The 27606-nt window shown below is 39.4% G+C and overlaps 1 protein-coding gene across 1 annotated transcript in view; it reads left to right on the top strand.

Moving 5' to 3' along the window:
- LOC126474727 (neurofibromin) overlaps positions 1 to 27606 on the top strand; it is a 457914-nt gene that overhangs the window by 49535 nt on the left and 380773 nt on the right. The window contains exons 5-9 of the mRNA XM_050102210.1: positions 10438 to 10544; positions 16734 to 16852; positions 16961 to 17089; positions 17203 to 17445; positions 17529 to 17719. Of these exons, the coding sequence (XP_049958167.1) occupies positions 10438 to 10544; positions 16734 to 16852; positions 16961 to 17089; positions 17203 to 17445; positions 17529 to 17719 (789 nt within the window). The remainder of the gene's footprint in view (positions 1 to 10437; positions 10545 to 16733; positions 16853 to 16960; positions 17090 to 17202; positions 17446 to 17528; positions 17720 to 27606) is intronic.

Consider the following 27606-nt stretch of genomic DNA (forward strand, 5'->3'; position numbering starts at 1 on the left):
AAATTCAATTTTTAAATTGTCTTTCAACACCAGACACAAAGTTGTCTTTACAATGCTGTAAGAAGTTAACAGTTGTAAACTGTCACAGGATGAAGTTTTAACTGGTAAATTGGACCACATAATGCCACTGTTTACACATGTATTCTTACTAACAAAGTTTCCTTGGATTTCTAGTAATTTTTTATCAACCCATTAACATCACTGTTTACATTACTTCCCATGCCATCTACGATTTTATTGAAATTTATCTGCCCCACTGTTTCTGTATCTAAATAGCAAACTCTTCTACAGTTTGTAATTGTTCAATAGCCTTTGATTGTTTTACAGTTTCTGTAATGAATTTATTTTCTAAAACTATAACTCTGTTTTCAAAAGTGTCTACCCGTGCATCAACACCTTTTAAGCCAGCCTCCGCCCCAATTTTTAGCTGTGAAATCTGGCTGTTAATTTGTTCATTGTTGATCTTCATGGTAGATTCTAAATGATCACAATTTTCTTTTATTAAACCCTGTAGTTCTGCTTTTAAAGGGTCACTAGAAGACGTTGTTAGAGATTCTAATTGCTCACTGTTGGATTTTATTTCAGATCTTAATATGTTACTGTTAGATTTAATTGTATACTCCATATTTTTTTTAACTTCGAGGCTATTTCTAGTATTTGTCCTGACATGGATTTTAATAAGTCATTCAAGTCTGCTTTTCTATCAGTTTCATCATTTGAAGTGTAAAAAAATCCTGACTCACTTCAAAGACAACCTCCCTACAGCTTACCTCCTGCTTCTTTATTGTCTTTCAATTCAACTCTATTAAAAAGTACTTTAATCCAAAGAATGCTGAGTTTGATAAATTTTGTGAATTTAGTCTTTTCTTCAGTAGTCTTGTGTTAAGGTCTTCTGATTGTTTCTTGACTTTCATTTATTAGTGATCTGTCTGTGAGTAAAATTTTCTTCTGATCTGCAATCAAAATTCCATGTGTCTTCAGAGCATTTTGTTATGGGGTCATGTTTATATTCTTGTGATGTTTATCTATAATAAAAAAAGCTGTTAGTGCTTCAGCCAAAAAAGTCTATGAATCCTGGCACGAGCACCCACCTGTAATGATTCTCTCCTAATAATGTTTACTTTCACTGACATTACATGTGAGTGAGCAGCACTGTAATGACAATTATTGCATTGTAAAAGAGATATCATCACATTTCATGAAAAGTATTTTATTTAACTTGTGATTGGCATTAGTTATCTAGGGGTCCCTGTAATTTTAATTCCATGAATCAGGTCCAGGATTGTTTGTTAAGACAAGCTTGAAGCACTAGTTCTCATTTTCAAAATATGTGGTTTTGTTCAGTGTAAAACTATCAGAAACACAGTTCACTATCACAAGAAAGAACACAGATTCAGAACGAACATAAATACTTGAGAACAGTTTCATTGTCTTTATAAACCCCACATCTCCAAAGGGCTTCATATGAAGTTAACCCTTTCAATGGCAAAATGAATCTGTTGCAATTGGCACTAATTGACGATAATATAATCCATGCTAAATGTTCTCAAAGCTTCCAGTATGCTCAGTTAGTCAAAACATTGTTTATGTAACTTCCGTGGTTAGATCTTAATTCAATTTTAATTTATTATGTATTTTTCATAAGTATTAATTCCTCTGAGGATTTTTGAAAATAACGGTTGATGATACAATTTTTGAGTTGTTGCAAATATTCTTAAAGCTGTTAACCTCATGTTATAATGAAACACTGGTTGAGTATTATTGTATTTTGTTGAGAAAAAAAAAAAAAACTTATTTATTCTCAATAAAGACCAGGTGCTGACAAAAAGCGGTGAGTTTGGTTTTCAAATTTTTGAATATGGAGGCACTGTTTACACAAGAATCACTTGACCAAGGAGCTTGTAAAAAAACACCTAAGAGTAAAAGTGCGAGTGTTGTGACTCAAAATAAAAAACAGAGATAAATAAAACATTATGCTCATATGTAATGTTGATTAATAATTTAACACAAATCTTCTTCTTTAATACGTTAATAAAAAGAATTTACTTTAACACTTTCCCTTGTTAAATAGAAATCAACAAACAGGCAAACCCACAAAACAAAACAAAACTGAGTTTTACAACAGTCCCATTTGATTACACAATATCTTCATACGTGTCTTCGATAGAGCTATGGTCACGATATCCGCTACCTGCTCTTCAGATGGGATTTGATGAACTCTTAATTCTTCCTTTATAAAGTTTTTCATGAATAAAGAAATGCTTGATGGCTATATGTTTGGTTCGGCGATGAGATTCGGGATTCTCTGCCAACTTCACTACTGCTGAATTGTCTATTCGGAGAACTGGGATTTCAGATAGTCTTGTTGTTTCTCCGAGTAGACGAGTTAACCAAATAATCTCCTTAACAGCTTCATTTGCGGCAACTAGTTCAGCTTCAGTTGTAGATGTTGCCACCATGGTTTGTCACTGACTTAGCCGTGATATCGCCCCTCCTGTGTAGTTGATGACTACTCCAGATGTTGATCTGCCTTTTTTTGAGCAGCCTCCAAAATCTGCATCACTGTAGCATTCCAGAGTTGTGCTCTTTCCTATTGATTTGTATGTGATTCCATATTCAGTCATTACTGATACATAATGAAGAACCCTTTTTACCCTTAATATGTTTTCTTTGGTGGGATTCTTGAGAGATCTTGACAGAACACTTACACTGAAGTATAGGTCTGGCATCAGATACATTAATGCTCCAACTGCTTATCTATTTGGAAAAGACTGTTCTACCTTGTCATCTTTCTCTGACTGTGAAACATCTGTAACTTTCAACATTGGGGTAGAAACTGCTTTACACTCTGGAAAGCTGAAACGTTTTAAAATTTGTTATGCATAAGCCTTTTGGTGAATCTTGATACAGCCATCCTTGCCATGTTCAATTTACAGACCTAAATAATATTTTCCAGGTGCCGTTGTGATCCTGAACTCCTTTTGCAATTGTTGAAAGAAAATGCTCAAATCATTTGAATCAGTGGCAGCTACCAACCTGTTATCAACATACAAAATTACCAGAACATCTTTGCAATTTTTATTTTGAACGTACAAGCACGGATCTACTTGGCTTACTCTAAAATCTAGATCGACCAAAAATTCTCTGAATTGCTTGTTCCAGCATCTTGGTGCTTGTTTTAAACCATACAGGCTTTTCTTCAGCCTGCAAACTCTGTTGGTTCCATCTTCATATCCTATTGGTTGTGCCACGTAAATGGTTTCCTCAAGTTTTCCATACAGGAAGGCCATTGACACATCAAACTATCCAATATACATTCTTTTAGTTGCAGCAACACTCAGAATAGAGCGAATCATTGTCATTTTTGCAACTGGACTAAAAGTTTGACTGTAATCTACGCCTTCTCGTTGACTGAAACCCTTGGCAACCAGTTGAGCATAAATTTTTTGATCTGACCTTCTTCATTTGTTTTCAGTCGAAACCACCATTTACATGGGATTGCCTTGGCACCCTTCCGTAAGTCTTCAAGCTCCCAGGTTTCATTTTCGATCAGAGATTCCATTTCTCTGTCCATTGCTTCTTTCCATTTGATGCTGTCTTCATGTCTAAGAGCATCCTCATATGTTTCAGGAACCTCATTTGTGACAAAGAAATCTTCTGTTATCATTGCATAATCATTGAGTTATGTTGGTCTCTTTAATGATGAACGATCTCTTAACTTCACTCCTATTTCCTATTTGTAAGGTTCGAGAATGTCATCATCAGATTCTGTGTCTGAACTACTTTTATGCTCCAACTATCTTCTGAGTGTTTATTTTCCTCACTCTCTGATTGATTTTTAATATAATCTGGACCTGCAATGGGCTTTTCAACATCTTGAAATGGTAGTGTAACTTGTTTAGTACAGAATCCCAGTTTTTCTTCAAATTGCACATCTCTGGACAGCACAATTGAATTACTTTCTTTTATCCAAATCCTGAAGCGTTCATCACCATCATAACCAATGAGATGTCCTTTCACAGATTTCTTGTCCATTTTCTTTCGTTTTTCACTTGGAATGTGTACATAACATGTTGAGCCAATAATCCTAAGATGTTTAGGCTTTTTCTGTTCCCACAACTTGTAAGGGCTGAAACCTTCTACAGATGACTTCCCTGTCCTATTCTGTAAATTTCTGTGTTAACCAGTTCAACTCATATCTGTTCTGGATAAGTGACATCTAGATTTGAATACTTAAGTGTCCTGGCCATCTCAACAACTGTCCTACTATCCGGCTCACAAATACCATTTTGCTCAGGAGTATAGGGAGCAATCAATCACTGTGTTATACCATTTGAACTTTGGATGGATCTAACCTCTTTGTTATCAAACTCCTTGCCATTGTCACTCAGCGTCTCTTTAACAGAGTGCCCCAATGCCTTTGTACGTGAGAGAAAATCTTTGAGAATTTTACTCAACTCTGATTTTTCTGCAGCAAAATAACCACAGTGAAACTTGAAATGATTCAAATGGCTCTGAGCACTATGGGACTCAACTGCTGAGGTCATTAGTCCCCTAGAACTTGGAACTAGTTAAACCTAACTAACCTAAGGACATCACAAACATCCATGCCCGAGGCAGGATTCGAACCTGCGACCTTAGCGGTCTTGCGGTTCCAGACAGCAGTGCCTTTAACCGCACGGCCACTTCGGCCGGCATAGTGAAACTTGGTGCAATTATCTTTGAACAAAACAAGGTAATATTTCACCTGGAATGACTCATGAAAAGGTCCGCACAGATCAGCTGATATCAACTCAGCAGGCCTTGTTGATTTTCTCTAGTTCCAAATGGTAGACGATGCGCTTTCCCAAATTTGCATGGTTCACAAATCTCTGCCCTTCCCTAACATCAATGTTAAATTCCTTTTTTAATTTTGTTTTAACATGATGCTTGTCTTGATGACCCCACCTCTCATGATACAGTTGAAGTACATCAAATCTATCTTCCACTGAAAGATTCACCATTGCACCCTTCTCTGGCACTAAGGGCTTAATTTCTGCTTTGTATAAAGTACTACCAACTTTACGATTTCCACACAGTCTCGCTCTACCACCAGTTGTCAAAGAGCAATATGTAGTACTTGACTGAAATATACTATTTTTGTTATGGTCTTTGGCAGCTAAAACAGAAATAAGGTTTTTGGAAATTTTTGGTACATGCCAGACATCAGTCAGGGTCAGTTCTTCACATCTGCTGCCAACTGTTACCAGAATCCGAATTGATCCTCTTCCTGTTGCTTCTAGAGACTCCTGTCCAGCAGCCGTTATAGAGCAGGGATTGTTGAATGCTTCAAAGCTGACAAAGTAATCAGGACTATTTGTCATATGTTTCGTTTGCACCGTTGTCAATCCACCAATTGTATACATCCACTTCTAATGAACAAGCCTCGCCACAAATAGTAAACAATGCTACATTCGTTATTACAGTTTTGTCCATGTTTTTCTGAACAGTTGTATTTTTAGCTGGTCTTCCATCAGCAATCCACTTCTTACAATATTTGATCCAGTGGCCCGGTTCTTTGCAATAGTTACATTTTCCTTTAACATTGAATTTGTTAGTTTTTATTTTGTTTTGTTCACCTGATTTGACTAGTAATGCCTCTTGTTTGATTTTTCACTACTCTTTATGAAATTTCTCTCAAACATGCACAGTTGTTCCTTTAATTCATTAAACTTTTCTTATCATCTCTCGTTAATAACATCCAGCTCGATTTAAAGGAATCAAAGCTTGCAGGTAGAATATGTAAAACTATACATACCAATAGCAGATCAAGCCCATTGTTCAGTTCATTCCACAGACTTGTTAACTTTGCGACGTGTGTGGAGATGTCTTCTTCCTGAGTCTGATTAAATGCGAAGAAATCTGAACAAATCTTGAACAGCTGGTCCTTTGATGATGCTTCGAAATTCTGCTTCAATGTCTCCCACGCTTCATGAGCCATTTCTTTGTCCATGATCTTCTGATACACAGTGTCTTGTAATCATCGACTTGGCATAAGTGTTTGCTTTATGTTAAAAAATCTGGCTTCGCTTTATGATCCTTTATTGCTGCATCATTAGCACCTTCAAACAGTGGCTCAGGTTTTATTGACTTCCCATCAATTATGTGTAAAGCTCCTTCATGATAGTCGATTAGATCTCGCATTTTTCTCTTCCACATTGGCCAATCAGTTTCACTATTCAACGGCTTGATATGTTTTACCAGATCCATTTCTCTCTAAAACCAAAAAAACACACTCTCAAATACGAGTTAAAAGAAAACTATACCTGTCACTTTTTGCACACATTTTTACACACGTAACTGGGACCCATAACCTATTGTATTTTGTTGAGAAAAAAAACTTATTTATTCTCAATAAAGATCAGGTGCTGACAAAAAATGGTTAGTTTGGTTTTGAAATACTTAGATTTATTTCTGAATCTGGAGGCACTGTTTACACAAGAAGTCACTTGACCAAGGAGCTTCTAAAAAAAACCACTTAAGAGTAAAAGTGCGAGGGTTGTGACTCAAAATAAAAAACAGAGATAAACAAAACATTATGCTCATATATGATGTAGATTAATAATTTAACACAAAATTTCTTTTTAAATACATTAATAAAAAGAATTTACTTTAACAAGTATTGATAGTATTGCAAGAAAAAAATAAATAGTGGCATATGTTTTGTCTAATACTACAGTTACACTGTAAATTAATAAAAAAAGATATAGTTTTCTTTTATTAGCATTTACTGTCATTTATGTGCAAACTAATCATCATAGAGTAGCATCGCAGTATACTAAAATATAGATATCTGAACAAAAAATAGTATTTATGGCAAATTTGCTCCTGGGGGCTAGAAAACTTTGTGAAAATCTACAATCAAAGATTAAATAATTTATAAATAAAAATAAGTTCAAAACTGGCCAGAATTTAGGTTGAACCACAGATTTCTGCAACCAAGAGAAGTTCTGCCTGGTCTTGATTCATTACAGAGCACCAAGAAAGTTTTCCAAATAGCCCTTCTTAAGAGTTTTGACCATTTGTGTTGATAATGCCTCCTGTTGTATTACAGTTATTATCTAAATTAAAATTGTGGGTTATGATTGGCACAACTTTCACTGCTGATGAACAGATTTTCTATGTTGAGTATACAGTAAGCAGACTGAGTTTTCTGCGAAGTCTTAACCAGCAACATATATGTAGTGATGCACACGCAAAGACCAAAGCAGTGCAGCCATCTAGGAAGCAAATATTATTGATGCAGATACAAAAGACTCCAGAATCCAGATATGAATTGTTTCTTGATATTTGCTACATTTGTAAGATAACTGCGAGGTGTTTTAAGTAAGATTACATAGGAAAGTAATTCCAGATAAATCCTGAAATTCCATCTTGTATACAAGTTTTGATCCACGAATCAAACTTAGTAATGCACTATGACTGCAAAGAATATGTTGAAAATTAAGTAGGCGGTGAACACTTACTTATTAACACAACAATTTATAGCAGGCATAGTAGAGAGGAAAATTGAATTTCATTGAACATGAGCAATTGTATCAAATATCTTACCAAGCATAACAGTGTTTAAGTGATGTGATGATAGCCAGGTGCAGAATGAATGAGCATGTGAATCCAATTTGTTATAATAATACTCAAATATAAGGCACTGAACAAACTCAATTTCCGTAGAAAAAAACACTGCATCTCTGCCACCTGCATCTGCAGCAAAACCTACCTTTTCACCTGAATCGCACGCAAAGAAATGTGAGGCATGATATTCTCAGTGATTACAGTTAGTATTGATATCAATTGCATTGAGAACCCTGTCTGATTTTACCAGTTATCGATCATGTACTGACTGCAGAGTACAAGTCAGCCTAATTCATTTAAATTAGAAAATGAGCAGCAAAACAAATTGAAATTAAAAGATATTTGAATGTAAAGTCAGATAACTGACTTCAGAAAAGTAAGGAAATTGTAGTAACACATATACTACTAGTGCCCAAGAAACGTGTGGTCACTGAAGTCCAATACTGTACATAAAAAAATCAAACAAACTGAGTTGAGTACAAGTCATAAAGCTTTTACAAAGGTTCATTGATGGGGAGGTTTTCTAACTTTCTGAGAGAACCTTCAGTTTCAGTTGTAGTATGAAAGTCACAAAATGCTTTCACTGAACCTAAAATTGAAAATTCGCTGGCATACATTTGTAGCAGCCTCAGCTTTCTTGCCAGCACCATTCATCTGGAGCAGAGGGTAGTCAATAAGTTTGACGCTGTTTTGACAATAAATCCAGGCTAGCGTAATTTTGCCACTATCCTCAGTGGGGGAGAAGAACGCACTCCAGCGGACATCTTTCTGGGAATATTTCACATCCTAAAATGTGCATCATCAACATCCAGTGATGTGAAGAGATTATTTTCCTTCTACAAAAACACTTGAATGATTAGTGATGTTCCGTGAATGCAGAGAACTGGTTGTTCACTGTACTTCAAAATTAGAGGCAAGATAGGGTACCTTAATAATTACAGTGAAGATGGACAGAGCGGGAAATAATACAGCCATTTATGAGTGTTTTTAAGATTAGTAAAGATTTTTACACATATAAATTTACAAATGTGAGTATTTGAACATCAGAGATTTATGTCTGCTTGTCCTAGGTAACTTGCTATTAAAGTATTAATTTGGCTATTGTTCTCACACATCAGGGTTTATATATTTGATTGCAAGGGACGCCGCGTTTTTAAATTTCATTTGGTGTGGAAGATACTTAGTACATCCTAATATGATGTGATTTAAATCTCTGTCATCTTCTGGATGTTTACTGCTTGTGGGTGAGTCTATCACTCCTGTCCTACAGTGGTGCCCAAGAAAACAAGCATGTACCAATCTTGTAACTGACGGGCTGTTAGTATATGTACTATGTTGAAACAAAGTAAAAAGCTTTTTTAAAATCTGTGACTCAGAGAAGGTGAGAATTCATGCTTATGGAATGTTTTTTTTCTTTGTTGGGGGCCACAATCGTGTAGAACTTCCTGTGTGAAATTGGCGCCATTTGACTACATTTTAATATTTAGTTGTTTCACAGTTATGCAGTTTTAACTTAATAGCCATTATCAAATGCAAAGATGAACTGAAAATAAAAAAAATGTACAGATCATACTATTATTATTACTTACATACCACAAAATATCCAATATGCCTGAATGACGTGTCATCATCAAAATATTATAACATACATCTAGTCACATTACAGGATGTGAGTACAGATGATTAAAAATACGTAATACAGCTAACATTGTGGACTGCAGACAAAGTATAACGTACTGCACTGCATTATGACAGTTGATACAGTGCTTTCAGTAGTGGTCTGTAGTACATTCCCAACCAAGATCGATGCATTGTGCTAGCAGCGATGGCCAGCTGATTATCATCTGGTTATGAAAAGCAGGCACATATAGCACCTGCTGTATCATCAGGGACTATTGGGAACCTTCTGCATACAGGAGTTCCTCTGACACTACGACATTGCCAGGCATGCCAACTCCGGTATCACGAAAGAGTTGACTAGGGTGTGGAATGGCACGCAACTGTCTTCTCTGATGAGAACAGGCTCTGTCTGTAAATGAGTAATGGATGTGGAGAAGTATGGCATAGACCTGGTGAGCTGCTCACTTCAAAGAACATTTGCCCATGACACACTAGTCCCATCCCTGGCTTTATTGTGTGGGAGGCTATCAGTTACAACTCGTGATCACACTTGGTGATCCTGCATGATAAAGCAATCAGTGACTGCTACATTGCACTGGCTGTTATCCCCATGCTACTGCCATTTCTTCGACAGGAAGGTGATGTGTTTTTTCAGCAGGACAATGCACGTCTACATAACAGCTGCTGCGCTCCAAAGCACTCTTTATGGTGTACAACAAATGTCCTGGCCAGCAAGATCACCAAATCTCTCACCAGTTGAACACATATGGAACATGAAGAAGCAGGGCTTTACTCATTCTCCAGGATTTACACGAACCATTGCCAACTGCAACAAAAGGTGCATGGAGCTTAGGACAGTCTATTGCAGGATTCCATACAGCACCTTTATGAACATCTGCATGTAAGAAAAGATGCCTGTGTTGCCACTAGGTGGGGGTACACCGTTTATTGATGCAACTGTTTGGGCCCCTATTACCGTGATGTATGTTTCATTTGGTCTGAATTTGTTATCATATACTCCTACAATGAACAACTTCCCACTACCTCACACGTTAATAAAATGACATTGTCCTTGAGAGTATTGAATTTTTTATTTCCGTCAATGTTGCCTTTAATATTGATTAACATTCTTTGTAGTAGTTTCATTCATTTCTTGATTTAATTTCTTTTTCGTGGAGCAAAAATTTGTATCATTCCTTTTCCCAGGTTGCAGGAGCTTAGTACATGCAATGAAGAAAATCCTGATTACAGTGATATAGAACTTATACAACATATCAATGTTGACGTCAATCGCCTTATTAAACTGTTAAATGGTAAGTTAGTGTTGTCTCAACCTCAGTTAAGTCGTCCTTTACTTAGCAGAATGTTTTATTACTTAATGTTCCTTCACTAAAAGTTTATTTTTATATGCTGTGAATGCTGCTGCTTAACATACCATGGACGCCATGCTCAATGCAAGGAAAAAACATTTACCTTCTCCTCAAAATAAATATTTACGTAAAAGAAGGCAGTAATAAAACAATCTGGTGTCCTTTTGGCAGAACTTGTTTTATACCTCAGAATAATAACTCTCTTCCAAACATTGCATTAAGCATGGTGTGGGAAGTTCTGGCAGAATGTAAGTAATTTAGGAGTAAAGTCTGAAAATGTTGCTAGCTTTCAGATGAAATCTTTTCTGACCTAGCGTACACACATACATGTGCAGTCATACTCCACTCCCCTCCCTTCTCCTGTCCTTCCCTCCCCTCCCTACCCCTCTGCCCCACCCCCTTCAAACAACAGCTACATTGTGCTGGCTGAATACACAATGCCAGGCTGCAGTTCCAAGGCAGACTGGTGTGAGAGGGCAAGTCGGGTGGAGTGTGTGAGAAAAGAAAGAAGGCAAGCAGCAGGAGGGAGGTTTGGGGAAGGGTGAATGACTGCTTGGACGGAGGCAGCAGATAGGGTAGGAATGTTTGGAAGGGGAGGGAGCAGGTGCATGGAATAGGGAAGCAACAAAAGTTTGCTGGTATAGGTCTGTTTGTGCAGCACACAATGGTGATGATGTGGGGAAGCGGGTTTGGAAGGGGAGACTGTTTGAAAGAGGGGTACATGTGCAGGTTGAGTGAATTTAGCATCCTGGGGCAGGGAGGAAGTGGGTGTGGGGCAAGACACTAGCAGAGATTGAGGCCAGGAGGATTATGGGAACAAAGGATGTATTCCAACGGTAACTCTCATCTACATACTTGAGAATAACATTGCATTGTGTGTGTGTGTGTGTGTGTGTGTATGTGTGTGTGTGTGTGTGTTGTTGTTGTTGTTGTTGCTGTTGCTGTTGTTGTTGTTGTTGTTGTCTTCAGTGTGAAGATTAGTTTGATGCAGCTTTCCACACTACAATTTCCTGTGCATGTGGTTTCATTGTACCACAATTACTTTAACTGTCATCAATTTGCACCTTCTTACTGTATTCAAGTCTTGATCATCCCCTACAATTCTTACACTCTGTACTTACCTATGTATTTACTCCTTGACACATGAGTCCTGTCAACCTATATTTTCTTTTTCTTAAGTTGTGTCATAAATGTCTTTCCTCTCTTATTCTATTCTTTACTTTTTTATTTGTTACACAATTTTACCTACCTAATTTTCAACATTCTTCTATAGCACCACACATTCATGTCTTCAAAGACCTTCTTTTTCTTACTGTTTATCAACCATGTTTCCTTCCCATCCATCTGAAAATAGTGTTTTACTGCCCATCCTTATGCCGCACGCACTCCCAATGGATCATACCACCCTGTAAAAGACCCAGGTGAAAGACATGTCCATTGCACCAACCTACCATGTCCCATGTGCAGTGCCACTACCCGAATTTACTGCTTTATTATTAGACCATGCGGCATTGGACTTCTGGAAAGCAGCTCTCGCGTGTAATAGGTTTGAATAGACACCCTATGGTGATCCAACTACTACACGGAATTTTTGGAATAAATAATGATAATGGTGCGTAACAAACTTATTTTTAGGTCTATATTTGATTATTAGTAGCACTGATAATCTCTTTGAAGTGACTGAACAGGGAGCACTTAATTCTGTATGTTTGATATTGCCTAGCAGGAGGACATTATTCATTTAAAACAATACCACAGCCTGAAATCGTTTCACAATACATAAACACACATGATAAACACTTGAACTTGTTTTGGGTTAATGTAAACTACACAAATTGTAATTACTGAATTTAATGTTACTGAGCTTGCATTGTGCTGATGGCACAATGTGTACCAAGGTGGCAGCAATTTCCTTGAACACTTAATTAAAGAACAATATAGATCTGCTTGTCAATATAGTTACTGAAAACACTAATTGAGAATCACATTGCTCGGATGGAACCGAGTAATTTTTGACTATGGTAATGTTCTGAAAAGCCACCACACCGAGCTAGATAGTAATTAAGGTGGCACAGTACCTGGCATCTTCCATCCGTTGCGTGAAGCGGCGTCTGCTGGCAATTTCGGCGTTAATTCCGACTATTTTCTCTTGTAATATAGCTACGCCGATACGCACCTAACTTTTCACTGATGTTATAGCACATAGAAATCAATGGATATGGGGTAATAATGAGCTATTTCTTTTAAATAATTGATTACACTCGGGGAATGCAATTTAAACCACAAAATTATTATTGCCTTCAAACTTAACACACTATAGAGAACTTGGTTTCACTATTACACAAACTGAGTCACAGAATATAAATGTACTGATAATGGCATCGGTATAACAACCACTGTTCATAATAATACTCTTGTAACATAACTTCTAGTTCATTGCTACCGAAGTGAGCTCACCGATGGACCTCATCAGTTATTGAGATCACAATACGCCATTGGCTGCGGCTACTGGTCCACTGGCACAAGTAACTCGTCGCAATTAACATGGCATTGCACCATGCAGTGCCATGTACCTCACAGCAGGAAACCATACTATTTTGCCACTCACAACCCATCTCCTTCAAAATCCTGCATCTTACAAGACTTAGTGTCCATTTAGGTTTTAGCCATACGATAAACGAAGTCCATATCTGTTTTCAGCTCACTTCTAAATGGCCTGTTAGCAACATTACTGTAGCACACACCGGCAGTCACTTTTACGCCACTTAACACTTGTTCTGCCTCGGAGCGATGCCAACTTACTTGTACCGCCAATATTACGCGCCAACCTGTACACTGTTCTCATTCTCGGGGATTCCCCTCACACCTAAACATTATTTTACATTACGCCAGGTTCTCTATTTACAATTAAACCTACCATAGCATTACAATATTCAATTACAGTCATTTTCGTATATTAAAGTAATATTACATTTATATTTTTACTACACATAACAATATTATTTAGTTTAATTCTTTTGTTATTTCGCTGTCAGAGTGCAGCACAAGCCAGACACTGTCTCCCACATAGTGTTCTTTAATTTAGCTGCCACCAGGCGGAAGCACTTCTGCTCTGCCTTCGATTCTGGCCCACAGATGGCATAAGCGTCCACTTTCTCTACTGTTGCGCCTTGACTATGCCTGGCATTCACTATACGGCATGTTGTCACATTACACATTCCAGTCCTGTGACAGGACTATCCCATGCTATGAAAAGCACAGCTCTGCTGTACCTCCAGCAGAACATTCTATGTGTGTGTGTGACCACTAGCAAGCTGCCAACCTGAATGAATGACCTCTACCAAACTGTAGCCGGGAGGTGAGTTGACTACCCAACTATAAAACACATTGATGAGTACAATTTGCTCGATTTCAGTGACTGCTTCACAACATGTACCATCTGGATCCTTCCTCCCAACATCAGGTTCTCAGAATTCACAGGTGAGAATTACAGTTGAATCTGATTTATACATATATCAAGGGAAAGTGAAAAGATTGTGACTCAGGATTACTTAGAAGTCAGATATAGATACAGCAATGTGTAAACTTTACAAACGGCAGAGATAGAGTACAGTATTAAAAGAAAAAAGAAAAAAACCGGTCTTGCTTTAGAGAAATTAGATACTGTATTGTAGTTTGACACCTTGCACAGTACAACCAACAAAGATATAGCATTAAAGAGAAAATGTATTATTTTGAACTTGACACTGCTTTAAAGAAATCAGATAATTTGGCTTGTTTCAATTTTTGTGCATTAAGTGCTTATTAATGAATTCATTTTTGCATTGTTGTAATGCCTGCACACATCACTTGCACTTGACAGTTCACTCAGTTTAGGTGTTTCAAGATTCAGGTCATCATCTCCATCTCCATCACTGTCACTTGAAACTAGTCCACATTCTTGATTGTCATCATGTTGTTAGTACACACATCAGCAATAATATCCTCATCCTGGAGTTCCGCGCACATGGCGAGATTATCATCAAGACGTTCAAAACTGTCGAAATCTGTACCCTCCAGTAGAGCTACTTCATTACCACACACAGCCACCCCCACCATTATTATCAGCAGCAGTTTCTTCCAGTAAGGTGTGAGCTTTATGGAAAAAGCTGTTAATTGTGGAGGGTGACACCATTTGTCAGGCACTGAAATAAATTCTGTGGCTTGTAGTAAGTTAATGAAGAAATTTTCATTTCCCGCATCAGTCAATGCTGTCAAATATTGAACCAGTCTTTTTCTATAATGCAATTTGAAAATTGCAATAATGCCCGAATCAAGCAGCTGTAGAACACTGGTACAGTTTGGAGGGAAAAATTCCACTTGAACATTTTCCAAAACTGCAAGGGGTGGATGTGCTGCACATCGGTCCATAAGAAGACAGTTCCCCTTTTTTGCTTTTTTAATTTTAACTTCCAGTTTTTGTAACCACTGTTTCATTAAAATCATAATCATTCAAAAATTTGCATTGGGTTCATATTGTATTGGTTTTGTCTTTACACCTTTGGAACACCATGCATTTACACTTGTGGCAAAAAGAACTGTCATGAGAATTTTACTTTTCTTCCCTCCATGGCATGAGTCACCCTATCAGGCTAATCTTTGACCAGAAAGCAGACTATAGAATAGACCGATCTTGTCACAGTTGTAGTTGCTTTGAGGTTGAAAATCCCTTAAGGTACTCTCAGAACCTCATCAATACAGTGTTGCACCATGATGTCTTCCACAGCCTTCGATTTGCTGGAATTTGTTCTCCCTATGATTCCTTGGCGATCTTTAAATCCTTGTAACCATGTTGATGAAGCTCGAAATCAGTAGTGATCGTACTTGTAGCATAATCTGTCACCTTTGCTTTCAGCATGTCGCCACTAATCAGTAGAGCACCAACCCGTTATTGCTGAAAACATGTACAAAGTTACTTTTCCAAATCTTTGTATCTCCTGTCTTGCTGATGGCTGCATTTTGTTGGTTTTGCATCCAATTTTAAAAAACTCATTTCTTTTGCTGATGACTCTACATAGTGTGATATAGACAGTTCATAATTCTGAAGTGATTTCAGTTTTTGTTTTGTGTGGACTAGCATCCACCTCTCCTATGAATATTACTTTTTGATAGTGGGTGATTTTTCTTTTTTCTGTTCTCCAAGGATGTACAAAAGCAACTGAATGATAGAACCACTGTTCAACAATAAACATTAACCGGCCACTTTTTACCTCTCGATTGTTACCACAAAAGAAATTCTTGTGTTGAAAACAACAGTGCCAGAAGTGTCTTTGTTTCCTTGTTGCATGCTCTGGTTAACCTTGTCTTTGTCTGTTGTCTCTGCAGCACTGCCACTTGTTGTACTTGCGCATGTTAACAAAGTTAAGGAAAATATCACAGGGTTTCTTTTCAAATAACAGTGCTTATTACAGTTATGCAAAACTCAATTTATTTCATCAGAATTTGATATTTATAATAGCAAATTGTGTAAGACTGTATTATGTCTGGGACTGATAAAACTTTACATATAAATAAGACAGAACAGAGTTACGTGTATATCAGGTTCAACTGTATTCTTACAACATGTATGATTTTGTAGTCATCCTGGCCACTATCTCTGCTAACTCCTGCCCCACAGCCTCCTCCACCCCTGTCCCATGACCCATCCTGTACGCACACCCTTCTTTCTGCAGTGTCCTTCTTCCTCAGTTCTATCTCCTCCTTCCAACCCACTCCTCCATGTCATTGTGCACTGTGCCCAACTCCTTCTGACTGTCGTGAGGATGACACTCTTCCCCTAATTCTCCCTACTGCCTCCTGTCTCCTCTCACCCATCCACCTGACACTTCATAGTACTGTTGAAGGATTTCTGTGATAGCTAGCAACATTCTACGTTATTTATGTGCCTCAACTATAAGGTGAGTTCTTCCATTAGTTATGACATGTTTTCACTTTTATCTGTAGAATTGTATAAAGTACACTTTTCTTTCTTGAAACAATTTTCTGTAAATCTAGAGACGCGATATTGTTGGTGTTGAATTGTAACACAGGGTTAAATAGACAACAAAGTATATCTGGTTATGACAATATTATGAATGACTTTATTGGTTACAGAAACAATACAGAAATTTAGGCTCTTAAAAAAGACAGCAAATTTAGTGTTAATGAACTCATTAGAAAAAGCAATCTGGAATTGGATGGATACTTACCCCAACGAATTTGCCGACTTGCAGGTAAGTTCGTTCATATGGAGCCATTTATTTTTATATTACATTATACCTTTATGTTATTCCACTATAGTTGTTTTCATATGTTCATTAGTGTAAATTTACTGTCCACAGAAAAAGCCTAATGATGAACTGTCAAAATGTTGTGAAGGCCTTTTTGATATACTGGACAATTTTGCTGACAACAAAAAGGGACGTGCTGCCGTGTGGCCTCTTCAGATCATGCTGCTTATTTTATCACCAGTCAGTATTTTCCTGTGTAGTCAATGTCCTTAGCATTCACAATAATATTCTTCTTCACATTTATTACCAATCCACAAAGAATTTCTAGCTGTGTGTAATTTTTCTTTGAGCAGAAAGTATTAGAAGAAATTGTGAATGCTGATTCCGGTGCTCCGTGCTCACCTCGTCACTCAAAAAAGAAACAGTTTGTTGATTCAGTGAAGCGTGCTGTCGGTCCACATGGTACCAGCAAACAGCTGACAGAAGCTGCAGCGGTTACTTGTGTGAAACTGTGTAAAGCATCTACGTATATCAATAACCTCGATTCAAACAATGTAGCTTTTACTCTTGTTCAAAGTGTTATAAATGATCTCAAGGTGAGGATAAATGTTTTAGGTTTTTCATACGTTGGATGGATCTCTTATTGGAATTGTGTGTACAACATAGTTTTGTATTTCAGGCACTGCTATTCAATCCAGGAAAGCCATTTTCTCGGGGGCAGAATTTTGTCCAGCAAGATATAGACTTGATGATAGACTGTTTTGTATCATGTTTTAGGATTAAGCCCCACAATAATGAAGCTTTGAAAGTGTGTCTGAGTCCCCATTCCCCATCTACATACCATTATGTTTTGGTTAGCTCATTATACAGGTGAGAATATTGATTAATTATAGTGTGTAGGTAGTTAATGCTCAATAATGTTTTGGTTAGCTCATTATACAGGTGAGAATATTGATTAATTGTACTGTGTGTGTAATTAATGCCCAAATAAATCGAAAAATGTGTGTCTTCTTGTTCTGTCAACTAAATGTCGTTACACATATTGTCTACTATGCTAATGGGCCAGCAAAAAGCTGCTTCTGATGTTTACTATTAACTGTCCTGACTATATTTTCAGTGATAGATTTTATGGTTCATGAAAATTGCGGTGCTCATTATTGTATTTTTGAGAGGGAACTGTATGGGAAATGGACATACAAGTGATTTAAATGTGAATATTTTAGACTAGGCCAAACGTTGACTGCTATGAATATCAGTTGAAATTACAAATTACTGTAACAAGTCACATGTATTGATTTTCAAAGTGTATGTTTCTGTGAATTACACCTTCATCAGCAAGTGTATTTATTTAAACTCCAGTACATGTAGTGGAGAAATCAGTAAATTTGATTAGATACATTATGAATATAATAGGGAGAAACATTCCACGTGGGAAAAATCTATCTAAAAACAAAGATGATGTGACTTACCAAACGAAAGCACTGGCAGGTTGATAGACACACAAACATACACACAAAATTCAAGCTTTCACAACCAACGGTTGATTCATCAGGAAAGAGGGAAGGAGAGGGAAAGACGAAAGGATGTGGGTTTTAAAGGAGAGGGTAAGGAGTCATTCCAATCCCGGGGGCAGAAAGACAGGTATACACTTGCACACACACACACACACATATCCATCCGCACATACACAGACACAAGCAGACATTTGTAAAGGCAAAGAGTTTGGGCAGAGATGTCAGTCGAGGCGGAAGTATAAAGGCAAAGATGTTGTTGAATGACAGATGAGGTATGAGCGGCGGCAACTTGAAATTAGTGGAGGTTGAGGCCTGGTGGGTAACAAGAAGAGAGGATATACTGAAGGGCAAGTTCCCATCTCCGGAGTTCTGACAGGTTGGTGTTAGTGGGAAGTATCCAGATAACCCGGATGGTGTAACACTGTGCCAAGATGTGCTGGCTGTGCACCAAGGCATGTTTAGCCACAGGGTGATCCTCATTACCAACAAACACTGTCTGCCTGTGTCCATTCATGCGAATGGACAGTTTGTTGCTGGTCATTCCCACATAGAAAGCTTCACAGTGTAGGCAGGTCAGTTGGTAAATCACATGGGTGCTTTCACATGTGGCTCTGCCTTTGATCGTGTACACCTTCCGGGTTACAGGACTGGAGTAGGTGGTGGTGGGAGGGTGCATGGGACAGGTTTTTCACCGGGGGCAGTTACAAGGGTAGGAGCCAGAGGGTAGGGAAGGTGGTTTGGGGATTTCATAGGGATGAACTAAGAGGTTACGAAGGTTAGGTGGACGGCGGAAAGACACTCTTGGTGGAGTGGGGAGGATTTCATGAAGGATGGATCTCATTTCAGGGCAGGATTTGAGGAAGTCGTATCCCTGCTGGAGAGCCACATTCAGAGTCTGATCCAGTCCCGGAAAGTATCCTGTCACAAGTGGGGCACTTTTGTGGTTCTTCTGTGGGAGGTTCTGGGTTTGAGGGGATGAGGAAGTGGCTCTGGTTATTTGCTTCTGTACCAGGTTTGGAGGGTAGTTGCGGGATGCGAAAGCTGTTTTCAGGTTGTTGGTGTAATGGTTCAGGTATTCCGGACTGGAGCAGATTCGTTTGCCACAAAGGCCTAGGCTGTAGGGAAGGGATGTAGAATGGGTGGCAGCTGTCATAATGGAGGTACTGTTGCTTGTTGGTGGGTTTGATGTGGACGGACGTGTGTAGCTGGCCATTGGACAGATGGAGGTCGATGTCAAGGAAAGTGGCATGGGATTTGGAGTAGGACCAGGTGAATCTGATGGAACCGAAGGAGTTGAGGTTGGAGAGGAAATTCTGGAGTTCTTCTTCACTGTGAGTCCAGATCATGAAGATGTCATCAATAAATCTGTACCAAATTTTGGGTTGGCAGGCTTGGGTAACCAAGAAGGCTTCCTCTAAGCCACCCATAAATTGGTTGGCATACTAGGGGGCCATCCTGGTACCCATGGCTGTTCCCTTTAATTGTTGGTATGTCTGACCTTCGAAAGTGAAGAAGTTGTGGGTCAGGATGAAGCTGGCTAAGGTAATGAGGAAAGAGGTTTTAGGTAGGGTGGCAGGTGATCGGCGCGAAGGGAAGTGCTCCATCGCAGCGAGGCCCTGGACGTGCGGAATATTTGTGTATAAGGAAGTGGCATAAATGGTTACAAGGACGGTTTCCGGGGGTAACATATTGGGTAAGGATTCCAGGCGTTCGAGAAAGTGGGTGGTGTCTTTGATGAAGGATGGGAGACTGCATGTAATGGGTTGAAGGTGTTGATCTACGTAGGCAGATATACGTTCTGTGGGGGCTTGGTAACCAGCTACAATGGGGCAGTCGGGATGATTGGGTTTGTGTATTTTAGGAAGAAGGTAGGGGTGCGGGGTGTCGGTGGGGTCAGGAGGTTGATGGAGTCAGGTGAAAGGTTTTGCAGGGGGCCTAAGGTTCTGAGGATTCCTTGAAGCTCCGCCTGGACGTCAGGAATGGGATTACCTTTGCAAACTTTGTATGTAGTGTTGTCTGAAAGCTGATGTAGTCCCTCAGCCACATACTCCCAACGATCAAGTACCACGGTCGTGGACCCTTGTCCGCCGGAAGAATGATGATGGATCGGTCAGCCTTCAGATGACGGATAGCTTGGGCTTCAGCAGTGGTGATGTTGGGAGTAGGATTAAGGTTTTTTTAAGAAGGATTGAGAGGCAAGGCTGGAAGTCAGAAATTCCTGGATGGTTTGGAGAGGGTGATTTTGAGGAAGAGGAGGTGGGTCCCGCTGTGACGGAGGACGGAACTGTTCCAGGTAGAGTTCAATTTGGATAGTGTCTTGGGGAGTTGGATCATTAGCAGTAGGATTAGGATCATTTTTCTTTGTGGCAAAGTGATATTTCCAGCAGAGAGTACGAGTGTAGGACAGTAAATCTTTGATGAGGGCTGTTTGGTTGAATCTGGGAGTAGGGCTGAAGGTGAGGCCTTTGGATAGGACAGAGGTTTCGGATTGGGAGAGAGGTTTGGAGGAACGCAGGGTAGTTTATGATGTGTCTAAGGATTTCTTACTCTTGTATACTGTTTCATTAAATCAATCATGTGACGTAATGGAGGAAAGTGCCCATGCTCACTATTTTAATGTGACTTGTACTAATATTTTGCACCTAGTCCAAAATATTAAAGTTCACTGTTTATTTAATTTCTTGTAGCCACAAATGTCATTTGATGACATGTATGAAGCAACTTGGCTAATTACTTCATTCAGATATCATGTTTCATAGAGCACATAGTACCCTTTAGGATGGTGAAAATTTCAAGACATATATTACTACAGATCTGTAGCTATTACAAATTGTTATTTTTTTAAAATTTGTTTATACTGCATATGTCAACTACACTAACAACTATCATTGATGACAAAGTGTGTATATTTTGTGTGAAAAGCACTAACTGCACTCTTTTTATTCTTAGGAAGGCTGCAAATTAGTTTCACACTAAGAAATAATCTGTTGCTTTTGGGATAAAATAGCTTTTGAAGCAACTATTCTGATGCCATACACTACGTGATCAGAAGTATCTGGACACCCCCAAAAACATATGTTTTTCATATTAGGTGCATTGTGCTGCCACCTACTGCTGGGTACTCCTTATCGGCGACCTCAGTAGTCATTAGACATCGTGAGAGGGCAGAATGGGGCTCTCTGCAGAAGTCACGGATTTCAAATGTGGTTAGGTGATTGGGTGTCTTTTGTGGCATACATCTGCGCAAGAGATTTCCACACTCCTAAACATCCCAAGATCCACTGTTTCCTACGTGATAGTGAAGAGGAAACATGAAGGGACAAGTACAGCACAAAAGCATACAGGCTGACCTCGTCTGTTGACTGACAGAGACCACCGACAGTTGAAGAGGGTTGTAATGTGTAATAGGCAGATATCTACCCACACCATCACACAGGAATTCTAAACTGCATCAGGATCCACTGCAAATACTGTGACAGGTAGGTGGGAGGTGGTAAAACTTGGATTTCATGGTTGAGCGGCTGCCCATAAGCCACACTTCATGCTGCTAGATGCCAAACAATGCCTCGTTTGGTATAAGGAGCGTAAATATTGGACAATTGAACAGTGGAAAAATGTTGTGTGGAGTGACAAATCATGGTACGCAATGTGGTGATCCGATGAACAGGGTGCGGGTATGGCAAATGCCCAGTGAACGTCACCGGCCAGCATGTGTAGTACCAACAATAAAATTCGGAGGCGGTGGTGTTTTGGTGTGGTCGTGTTTTCATGGAGGAGGCTTGCACCCCTTGTTGTTTTGCTTGACACTATCACAGCAGAGACCTACATTGATGTTTTAAGCACTTTCTTGCTTCCCACTGTTGAAGAGCAATTACGGGGTTGGCAATTGCATCTTTCAACACGATCAAGCCCCTGTTCATAATGCACAGCCTGTGGCAGAGTGGTTACATGACAATAACATCCCTGTAATGGACTGGGCTGCTAAGAGTCCTGACCAGAATCCTACACCTTTAGGATGTTTTGTAATGCTGACTTTGTGTCAGGCCTCATCAACCGACATAAATACCTGTCCTCAGTGCAACACCCCATGAAGAATGATGTGCCATTTCCCAAGAAACCTTCCAGCACCTGACTGCGAGAATGGAAGCTGTCATCAAGGTTAAGGCTGGGCCGACACCCAATTGAATCCCAACATTACCAACGGAGGGCACCACGAACTTGTAAGTAATTTTCAGCCAGGTGTCCGGAAACATTTGATCACACAGTGTATATCTATTACTATATATTTCACAATTTGCTGGTAGTTGGGAGTTCCAACATTAAGCGCATAATGGGGCCTCTTAGGAACATGGCTGGCAAGGAGGGAAGGAAGCCAGTGTACACACTGGAGGGTAGTCATTCTGAATATGGAAAGTGTGCTTCCAGATGCTATGAAGAGTACAGGCTGCAGCCAACTGCAGGTGGTTGTCCCACGTTGGTACCAGTGACATGTGTCACTTTTGATCGGAGGAGATTCTCTCTGGTTTCGGGCGGGTAGTGGAAATGGTAAAGACTGCCAGTCTTCCTTGTGAGATTAAGGCGGACCTCACCTTCTGCCGCATCGTCGACAGAACAAACTGTGGTTCTTTGGTGCAGAGCGCAGTGGAGGGGCTGAATCAGAGGCTCAGGTGGTCCTGTGACCGTGTAGGCTGCAGATTCCTTGACTTGCGCCATTGGGTGGTGGGTTTCCGGGTTCCACTAACAGGTCAGGAGTCCACTACATACAGGAAGCAGCTACACGGATAGCGGGGGCTGTGTGGCAGGGATTGAGTGGTTTTTTAGGTTAGAGGGTCTCAGGAAACCACAGAAATGGCATCTGTCTAAAACGTGGCACGTAAAACACAGTAAGGTAGTTGTAGAAATAATCAGTATTGTTGTTGTTGTTGTTGTTGTTGTTGTAGTCTTCAGTCCTGAGACTGGTTTGATGCAGCTCTCCACGCTACTCTATCCTGTGCAGGCTTCTTCATCTCCCAGTACCTACTGCAGCCTACATCCTTCTGAATCTGCTTAGGGTATTCTACTCTTGGTCTCCCTCTATGATTTTTACCCTCCACACTGCCCTCCATTACCAAATTGGTGATCCCTTGATGCCTCAGAACATGTCCTACCAACCGGTCCCTTCTTCTAGTCAAGTTGTGCCACAAACTCCTCTTCTCCCCAATTCTATTCAATACCTCCTCATTAGTTATGTGATCTACCCATCTAATCTTCAGCATTCTTCTGCAGCACCACATTTTGAAAGCTTCTATTCTCTTCTTGTCTAAACTATTTATCGTCCATGTTTCACTTCCATACATGGCTACACTCCATACAAATACTTTCAGAAACGACTTCCTGACACTTAAATCTATTCTCGATGTTAACAAATTTCTCTTCTTCAGAAACGCTTTCCTTGCCATTGCCAGTCTACATTTCATATCCTCTCTACTTCGACCATCATCAGTTATTTGCTCCCAAAATAGCAATACTCCTTTACTACTTTAAGTGTCTCATATCCTAATCTAATTCCCTCAGCATTACCCTATTTAATTCGACTTCATTCCATTATCCTCGTTTTGCTTTTGTTGGTGTTCATCTTATACCCTCCTTTCAAGACACTGTCCATTCCGTTCAACTGCTCTTCAAAGTCCTTTGCTGTCTCTGACAGAATTACAATGTCATCAGCAAACCTCAAAGTTTTTATTTCTTCCCCGAACTTTTCTTTTGTTTCCTTTACTGCTTGCTCAATATACAGATTGAATAGCATCGGGGAGAGGCTACAACCCTGACTTACTCTCTTCCCAACCACTGCTTCCCTTTCATGTCCCTCGCCTCTTATAACTGCCATCTGGTTTCTGTACAAATTGGAAATAGCCTTTCCCTCCTGTATTTTATCCGTGCCACCTTCAGAATTTGAAAGAGAGTATTCCAGTCAACATTGTCAAAAGCTTTCTCTAAGTCTACAAATGCTAGAAATGTAGGTTTGCCTTTCCTTAATCTTTCTTCTAAGATAAGTCGTAGGGTAAGTATTGCCTCACGTGTTCCAACATTTCTATGGAATCCAAACTGATCTTCCTCGAGGTCAGCTTCTACCAGTTTTTCCATTCATCTGTAAAGAATTCGTGTTAGTATTTTGCAGCTGTGACTTATTAAACTGATAGTTTGGTAATTTTCACATCTGTCAACACCTGCTTTCTTTGGGATTGGAATTACTATATTCTTCTTGAAGTCTGAGGGAATTTCGCCTGTCTTATACATCTTGCTCACCAGATGGTAGAGTTTTGTTAGGCCTGGCTCTCCCAAGGCTGTCAGTAGTTCTAATGGAATGTTGTCTAATCCCGGGGCCTTGTTTCGACTTAGGTCTTTCAGTGCTCTGTCAAACTCTTCACGCAGTATCATATCTCCCATTTCATCTTCATCTACCTCCTCTTCCATTTACATAATGTTGTCCTCAAGAACATCGCCCCTGTATAGACCCTCTATATACTCCTTCCATCTTTCTGCTTCCCCTTTTTACTTAGAACTGGGTTTCCATCTGAGCTCTTGATATTCATGCATGTGGTTCTCTTTTCTCCAAAGGTCTCTAATTTTCCTGCAGGCAGTATCTATCTTACCCCTCATGAGATAAGCTTCTACATCCTTACATTTGTCCTCTAGCCATTCCTGCTTAGCCATTTTGCACTTCCTGTTGATCTCATATTTGAGACGTTTGAATTCCTTTCTTCCTGCTTCACTTACTGCATTTTTGTATTTTCTCCCTTCATCAGTTCAATTCAGTATTTCTTCTGTTACCCAAGGATTTCTACTAGCCCTTGTCTTTTTATCTACTTGATCCTCTCCTGCCTTCACTATTTCATACCTCAAAGCTACCCATTCTTCTTCTACTGTATTTCTTGCCCCATTCCTGTCAATTGTTCCCTTATGCTCTTCCTGAAACTCTGTACAACCTCCGGTTCTTTCAGTTTATCCAGGTCCCATCTCCTTAAATTCCCACCTTCTTGCAGTTTCTTCTGTTTCAATCTACAGTTCATAACCAATAGACTTTGGTTAGAGTCCCCACCTGCCCCTGGAAATGTCTTGCAATTTAAAACTTGGTTTCTAAATCTCTGTCTTACCATTATATAATCTATCTGAAACCTGTCAGTATCTCCATGTTTCTTCCATGTATACAACCTCCTTTTATGATTCTTGAACCAAATGTTAGCTATGATTAAGTTATGGTCTGTGCAAAATTCTACCAGGTGGCTTCCTCTTTCATTTCTTACCCCCAATCCATATTCACCTACTACGTTTCCTTCTCTTCCTTTTCCTACTGCTGAATTCCAGTCACCCATGACTATTAAATTTTCGTCTCCTTTCACTACCTGAATAATTTCTTTCATCTCATCGTACGTTTCATCAATTTCTTCATCATCTGCAGAGCTAGTTGGCATATAGACTTGTACTACTGTAGTAGGCGTGGGCTTCGTGTCTATCTTGGCCACAATAATGCGTTCACTATGCTTTTTGTAGTAGCTTACCCGCACTCCTATTTTTTTTATTCATTATTAAACCTACTCCTACATTACCCCTACTTGATTTTTTATTTATAACCCTGTATTCACCTGACCAGAAGTCTTGTTCCTCCTGCCTCCAAACTTCACTAATTCCCACTATATCTAACTTTAATCTATCCATTTCCCTTTTTAAATTTTCTAACCTACCTGGCCGATTAAGGGATCTGACATTCCACGCTCCGATCTGTAGAACGCCAGTTTTCTTTCTCTTCCTAACGACGTCCTCTTGAGTAGTCTCCGCCCAGAGATCCGAATGGGGGACTATTTTACCTCCGGAATATTTTACCAAAGAGGATGCCATCATCATTTAATCATACAGTAAATCTGCATGCCCTCGGGAAAAATTACGACTGTAGTTTCCTGTTGCTTTTAGCCTTTCGCAGTACCAGCACAGCAAGGCTGTTTTGGTTAGTGTTACAGGGCCAGATCAGTCAATCATCCAGACTGTTGCCCCTACAACTACTGAAAAGGTTGCTGCCCCTCTTCAGGAACCACACATTTGTCTGGCCTCTCAACAGATACCTCTCAGTTATGGTTGCACCTACGGTACGGCTATCTGTATCGTTGAGGCACACAAGCCTTCCCACCAACGGCAAGGTCCATGGTTCATGGGGTATTCTAGTTGTAAATTGTCTTAGCCGTGTTGGGAAAGAACCAGAGCTCCAAGCCATAATAAAAAGAACTGAAGCTCAAATAGTTATAGGTACGAAAAGCTGGCTAAAGCTGGAAATTAGTTCAGACAAAAGTTTTTCAAATGACCTAACAGTGTTCAGAAAGGATAGATTAAATGCAGTTGGTAGTGGAGTATTGATTGCCGTCAGAAGTAGTTTACCTTGTACTGAAATTGAAGTAGATAGTTCCTGCAAAATAGTATGCGTAGAGATTTACTTGACAATCGGACTAAACTACTAATTGGGTCGTTTTACCGACCCTCCGACTCAGAAGATGTTTCTGAATAGCTCAAAGAAAAGTTGAGTCTCATTTCAAATAGGTACCCCACTCAGACAATTATAGTTGGTGGTGACTTCAATCTACCCTCGATATGCTAGAAAAATATGTGCTTAAAGCTGGTGGCAGGCAAAAAAACATCATCTAAAATTGCACTGAATGCTTTCTCAGAAAATTATTTTGAACAATTAGTTCATGAGCCCACTCGCGGTGTAAATGGTTGTGAAAACATACTTGACTTCTTAGCAACCAATAATCCTCGACAAATAGGGAATACCATGATGAATACAGGGATTAGCGACCACAAGGCAGTTGCTACTAGGCTTAAATTCTTAACACCTACAACCCTTAAATCTATTTAAAAAAAGCTGATAATAATGCTCTTAATACCTTTTTAAGAGACAGTCTCCACTCTTTCAGATCTCATCACATAAGCGTAGAAAAGGTGCGGAATGATTTCAAAGAGACCGTACCGAGGGCAATTGGAAGTATATACCACATAAGTTAATAAGTGATGGTACTGATTCCCCATGGTACACAAAACGGGTCAGATCGCTGTTGCACAAGCAAAGAAAAAAGCATGCCAAATTTAAAAGAACAAAAGATTTAAATAGTAAAAGAATTCAATATCTCGAAGAGTGGATTAGTTGGAATGCTGGGGGAAGCATAGCAATGGAATCCAGAAAAAATAAACTTGAATTGGCTTTCCAACTAACAAAAA

This window comes from Schistocerca serialis, chromosome 1 (genome assembly GCF_023864345.2).
Source record: "Schistocerca serialis cubense isolate TAMUIC-IGC-003099 chromosome 1, iqSchSeri2.2, whole genome shotgun sequence".
NCBI lineage: Eukaryota > Metazoa > Arthropoda > Insecta > Orthoptera > Acrididae > Schistocerca > Schistocerca serialis.